Raw genomic sequence first — 6,621 nt, 5'->3', positions numbered from 1 at the left:
ACTATGACTTAATGAATATGCCTTATTGATTTGTTATGGTCTAGTTGAATGTGCATAAAGGTTTTCAAAGTAAATTGCATACTTAATAAAATGTCCTCTTTTAGCGTGTTTTCATGATACATGTGCATATGGTTTCATACTTAGTAAAAATGGTGTACTAACCCCATTTCTTCCTTTCCTCCCAACATTTTAGGTTTCGGTCATTGAAGGGCTTTTGGAGACGAATTGAGAAGAATTGGATTTCTTAATCATCCAAGTAAGGTAGGTCCTCACTTTCCTAGGGCGATTGCACTATCAAGCCTATGATATTCCTTTAGTGTTCAAGACTCTTATGTTCTTTCCTTTTTCATTTGGATATTAAACGTTGTATGACCTATATGTGGTCTTGTTTCATTGTTGTATGGGCTAGGCCCAATTTGATATAGTCTTATTAGATGATTATGAGATGAGACGACTATTTGAGACTATGTTATGTTCTATATATTTATGTGCAATAAGATTAGAAGACTAAGTAATCTTCATATACGAAGGGTCTATGTATATATATATATACACGTGTGTGTGTGTTTTTTTGTTTATGTATGTGTGCGCGTGTATGTAGAGGTCTATGTAAAACTCAATGTAGAAGTAGTAAAAAGTTTTAAATTTTCGCTAAATTTGACCTATGAATGTAATGATGTAAGCTAAGAGGCTAGTCTTAGTCCTCCAAAAGGATGTCGCCAGTGGTAACGTCTAGGAGGTATTCCCGGATATGACAAACTTGGTATCAGAGTATGAGGTTGAATATCTTTGAGTCAATGTCTTTTTCAACCATGTATGTGGAGGTTTGTGTTCATAATTGTGAATCGCGCCACACTTATTGAATAGGAATATGTATGATGCTTAGGAAACTCTCACATTCTTGGAAGTCCAATATCGTGCCTTTAGAGTTTAGCTATATGTGCTTTTGAATCAAATCCTCTTGTTATGATTTCAGACAATGAATATTTGATGGAATGCTGCATGAAGACTAGAGGAATAGATTGCAAATGTGGGAGGTCCTCCTCGTGGTGATCAAGTCCATCCTTTTGATGAAGATATGAATGATGACCAAGCCTCCTTTGATAGATAGTGCCATCCGGGCTGCTCTTTTCCAAATGGCCCAAGCCATTACTACCCAAGAACAAGCCACCACTACTCAAGTTCAAGCCATGACGACCTAAGCTAATCGAGAGGTTGTACCCCGAGCAAACCAAAAAGTTTCTACCATGGCCTCTTGTCTAAGGGATTTCACTAGGATGAATCCCCCTAATTTCTATGGGTCCAAGGTTGAAGAAGACTCCCAAGAGTTCATTGGTGAAATCTACAAGATCCTCTATGCTATAAGGTTGTCTACTAGTGAAAAGGCCGAGTTAGACACTTACCAACTGAAAGATGTGGCCCAAAATTGGTATGTCCAATGGAAGGACAATAGGCCGTTAAGGGGTGGACCGGTGACTTGGGAGGTGTTCAAGAAGGTTTTATTGATAGGTTCTTTTCTAGGGAGAAGAGGGAATCCAAGGTGGTGGATTTCATCAACCTTCGTCAAGGAGGTATGAGTGTTCTTGAATACTCTTTGAAATTCACTAAATATTCAAAATATGCTCCTACTTTGGTTTTCGATCCTAGAGATGAAATGAACCGCTTTGTGATGGGAGTGTTAGATGACTTGCAAGAGGAGTGTCATTCGGCTATGCTACATGACAATATGAATAATTCTCGTTTCATGGTTCATGCTCAACAAGTGGAAGAGACAAGGGCTAAGAGGAAGAGTAGAGATGCCAAAAGGGCAATATTTTTTGATAGTGGTTCTTCAAAGGGTAGGCTTGAGATTCAAGACAAGCCTAGGTTCAAGAAGAGGGTTTTCCAATCAAGTTCCTTCCAAGTTCCCTAAGGCTCGCGATGATAGGGTGTCTACCTTAAGCCTGAAGATTGCAACTTAACTGGAACTACTTCTAGAATTTTTTATAGCCTCATTAACCTCAGCAGATTAGCCTTAGGGATCAAAATTTTTTTTGCTCCTTCTCATGGTGAGTATAATGATCATATGCGTTTCGTATCTGTCTAAGCATTGTGTAGTTAACCTTGACCTTGAATTTTTCTATCAGATTGTGATGCAACAACTTTTCTCTATCTAATTGATAAGTTGGCCTTGAATTCATTTTTCTAGTGGAATAATACATGCTGACTAGGCCTGTGAAATAGCCCATCAAACCAGAAATCGGTCCCTTCTAGGCTAAAGTATAGTTAGTTTTATTGATAGGTAGGTATAGCTGTATATTAGTGTTCTAATTACTTAAGCTACTCCTTACACAATACGTCTCATCCTTTCTCTATTTTAGACTATCGACATTACCATGAATTTTGCATTTTCCAATTGAGACTACTCATGTTGATGCCTTGCCAACCATTGAATGTTATCTCAAAGTCATCTGCATTGCTTCGAGCTGTTGAAGTGTTGTTAGTTCGATTTATAAGTTCTGTTGATATAGCTGAGTATTAGTGGTCCGATTACTCGTAGTAATCCTTATAAACCTTATCCCCTAGTTTTTTGTTTAAAATAATCTATATTTCATTGCTTCTTCATTTTCTAATTGAGATAACTACTCCCCTCTAGGCCCGTGAAATAGTTCATCGAACGAGAAATTTGTTTTTTTAGGCCTGAGATCAAATTAGTTTTATCGATCAATTTTATTTGTATAGTTGTGTATTAGTGTTCTAATTACTTAAGTTACTCCTTACATATCTCGTCCCATTCTTTCTCTATTTAGGGCTATAGCATCATCATGAATTGTGCATTTTCCATTTGAGACTACTCATGTTTATGCCTTTCCAGCCCTTGAATGTTTTCTCAAAGTCATCTGCATTACTTCCAGCCGCTGAAGTGTTACTAGTTCTATTTATATGTTCTGTTGGTTAACTGAATATTAGTGGTCCAATCACTCGAAGTAATCCTTATGCACCTCATCCCGTGATTTATTTGTTTAAGATAAACTATATTATATCTATTCTACATTTTCTAATTGAGATAATTGCTCCCCTCTAGGCGTGTGAAATAGCCCATCAAACCAGAAATTCGTCCCTTCTACGCCTGAAGTCTAGTTAGTTTTATCGAGCCGTTTAATTGGTGTAGTTGCGGGTTAGTGTTCTAATTACTTAAGCTACTCTTTACACAACTTGTCCCATCCTTTGAGTGTTTCAGACTATCTACATGGCCATGAATTTGTATTTTCCAACTAAGACTACTCATGTTGATGCCTTATAAACTTGAATGTTATCTCAAAGTCATCTGCATTGCTTCCAGCCACTGAAGTGTTGTTAGTTCTATTTATAAGATCGTTTGATATAGCTGAATGTTAGTGAACTGATTACTCGATGGAGAAGTTCTCCATGTGTGTTGAGCTAATTCATTATTTGGATAAATTAGTATCAACTTTCTGTTTGATAATTTTTATTGTTAAAATTACATCTTATGAATTATGCAATTACGTATCAATTAATTCCACTATTTTTTACTAACGTATCCTTAGTTCTTACAGTAACTGTTGAAAGAAATAATATCTCCGACTTTATGGACAATTTTAGAAATAAAAAGTGGATGACTTGGGTTTCACTTTTTATTTCTAAAATTATCCATAAAGTCGGAGATATTCTTTCTTTCAACAGTTACTGTAAGAACTAAGGATACGTTAGTAAAAAATAGTGGAATTAATTAATACGTAATTGCATAACTCATAAGATGTAATTTTAACAATAAAAATTATCAAACAGAAAGTTGATACTAATTTATCCAAATAATGAATTAGCTCAACACACATGGAGAACTTCTCCATCGAGTAATCAGTTCACTAACATTCAGCTATATCAAACGATCTTATAAATAGAACTAACAACACTTCAGTGGCTGGAAGCAATGCAGATGACTTTGAGATAACATTCAAGTTTATAAGGCATCAACATGAGTAGTCTTAGTTGGAAAATACAAATTCATGGCCTTGTAGATAGTCTGAAACACTCAAAGGATGGGACAAGTTGTGTAAGGAGTAGCTTAAGTAATTAAAACACTAACCCGCAACTACACCAATTAAACGGATCGATAAAACTAACTAGACATCAGGCGTAGAGGGGACGAATTTCTGGTTTGATAAGGCATCAAACAGAAAGTTGATACTAATTTATCCATTGAGCTTGTTCTATGAACCCTTTGTTTTTGCAGAACAAGCTCAACCTGTAATATTTGTGCAAGATCCTCAAGAAAATTAATGGTTTTTCCGTAGGTTAATTAGACCTCGAGATGTTTTTGATATGGGAGAGGAAAATAGTGTGCAACTCGAGTCATCAATGGAAAGTGATTCTACTGACTTGGGTATCTTAGAAAATCCCCATGTTTTAGGGATTGAGAGTAATGATTGGGTAAGGAGTGAAGTTGATATAATTGTTGGTATTAGTGTTGTAAATATTGAAGTTATTTTGTGTACATCCCGTCCCATCCTTTCTCTATTTTAGATTATTTTCATAACTATGAATGTCAACCATTTAGTGATGGATCACAATTCTCGATAATGCATCTATATCGTGCAGTAGTTGAATAGCCCATCGAACCATAAACTTCTCCCCTCTAGGCCTGAAGCGTAGTTTGTATTATATGTAGGTTTTGTTGGTAGAGCTGCATATTGGCATTGGTAAGGACTAGTCCAATGCAATTTCATCATCTACAGTCGCTTTACCCCTTACTGAAATTTTAGTATTGTCCACAGTAGCTGAAGTATTAGAAACTTAAACATTTTTGTGCTAATTTGTCCTTACATTTAGATAAATGGTTATGGACTAATGTCTGTTACTACATCTAGATGTTGCTCTTCATCCTTATTACTACTTTTGACTAGATGTGGACTATGAAATTCTTTTACTCAATCTGCCAACTTATCCTCATCCTTACTACTAAGGTGACTATTTGTGGAAGCATTTTAGTGTAAAGAGTCCTTAGTTTTATCACAAAGTCATTGACATTGTTTTTAGCCCCTATAGTGTAGTCAATATGATCCATATGTATTATTTGTATAGCTAATATTAGTGATCTTATATAAAGACATGAAATAACGTTATATCATAATATACACTTGAGATCCAAATGGCTTCGGATCCTTAAGTTGTTTTTATGAGATGATATGACTCCTATCTCATGATCTTTTATCAATTGGATTTAATCTTTTGACATATTTATTTTATTATTTTCAGGTCCTACGGTATGATGTTCACAAATTTTTCTTATAAAATATTTTAGTACGACGAACCATCGTGGAAATTCTTTAAAGAGATTATTTTATTGTATTGGTTATACAATGATATTAGGTATTTCAGTCAAAAAAGTTTAATTTTTAAATTGTGATACTATAGTTTGGATTTATATTTTTTGTCTAGGATTTATGAGATATATTATGTTATCTGGATTTTATTATATACTTTCTAGCATTTGACAAACTTCTTTGCCCTATAATAAGCTCTATTTTGATTAGAATTATGTTGGATTTGTGAGCGGATGTAGTCATTATTAATTGCGGCTAACGAATTGGTTTCTAAAGTTTGTGACTTTTAGCGTCAAACTATATGAATTTTCTAGCCATAAAATCAGGATTCTAGATTTTATAAATGCTACCAATTTTTTGTCATTAAATATTTGAACATTTAGCGGCAATTTTATTAAATTTATCGGCTTTAATAATGGATGCTACATACGCATGCTTGTGGTTTTAAATTTAATGTAACAACTATTTTAATTGCCACTAGAACTAATGCATTTTAGTGGAAATTAAGTAGGATTTATCAACTATGAAAATGGACACTAAAAAAGCATAACTAATTATTTTTTTCGTATTTAACAACCATCTTCATTGCCGCAACCAATTGCCGCTAGAAAAAATGTGTTTTAGCGGCAATTACATGACAATAACTAACCACTTAGGATTGGATTTAGCAGCCTTATGAATTGCCTCATCAAATTGCCACTAAATTTCATGAGTTTTAGCGGCAAAAGATCTTGGCTTTACCAGCTTTTGTCCATAAGGCTACAAAATCCTTTACCGATCCCTGATACAATGGCCAAAGTACATTAGCTGGTAATGGCTATAGCAACCATTGTTATTGCATCTAATGCCTTTTTTAATTGCCGCTAAATCCCGTTTATGTTGTAGTGACTGAAAGACTTACAAGACAAGGGTTCCATTTGACCTAGTATTTCTCCATGCGGTGTTCTAGTGTTGTTTGTGAAGAAAAAGGATGGGTCCCTTAGGATGTGCATGGATTACCGTCAACTCAATAAAGTCACTATAAAGAACAAGTATCCTTTCCTAGTATTGATGATTTATTTGATCAACTCTAAGGTGCGAGTTACTTTTCGAAGATTGACTTGAGGTCGGATTATCACCAACTTAGAGTGACAGGTGAAGATATCCCCAAAACGGCATTTCAAACTAGATGTGGGAACTGTGAGTTCTTAGTGATGTCATTTGGTCTCACAAATGCCCCAACAACTTTTATGGACTTCATGAATAGGGTGTTCAGAAACTACCTAGATTCCTTTGTGATTGTTTTCATAGACGATAT

The 6,621-nt window shown here is 35.0% G+C and overlaps 1 protein-coding gene across 1 annotated transcript; it reads left to right on the top strand.

The window, feature by feature from the left end:
- The first annotated feature begins 1,247 nt into the window (after positions 1-1,247).
- Positions 1,248-1,912, top strand: LOC138338719 (uncharacterized). The gene is made up of 2 exons (XM_069289801.1): positions 1,248-1,429; positions 1,522-1,912. Exons 1-2 carry the CDS (start codon positions 1,248-1,250, stop codon positions 1,910-1,912), a joined length of 573 nt encoding a protein of 190 aa, XP_069145902.1.
- Positions 1,913-6,621: the final 4,709 nt, after the last annotated feature.

The sequence above is a fragment of the Solanum lycopersicum genome, chromosome 10 (genome assembly GCF_036512215.1).
Source record: "Solanum lycopersicum chromosome 10, SLM_r2.1".
Taxonomy (NCBI): Eukaryota; Viridiplantae; Streptophyta; class Magnoliopsida; order Solanales; family Solanaceae; genus Solanum; species Solanum lycopersicum.
This window is presented reverse-complemented; position numbering and strand designations above follow the sequence as displayed.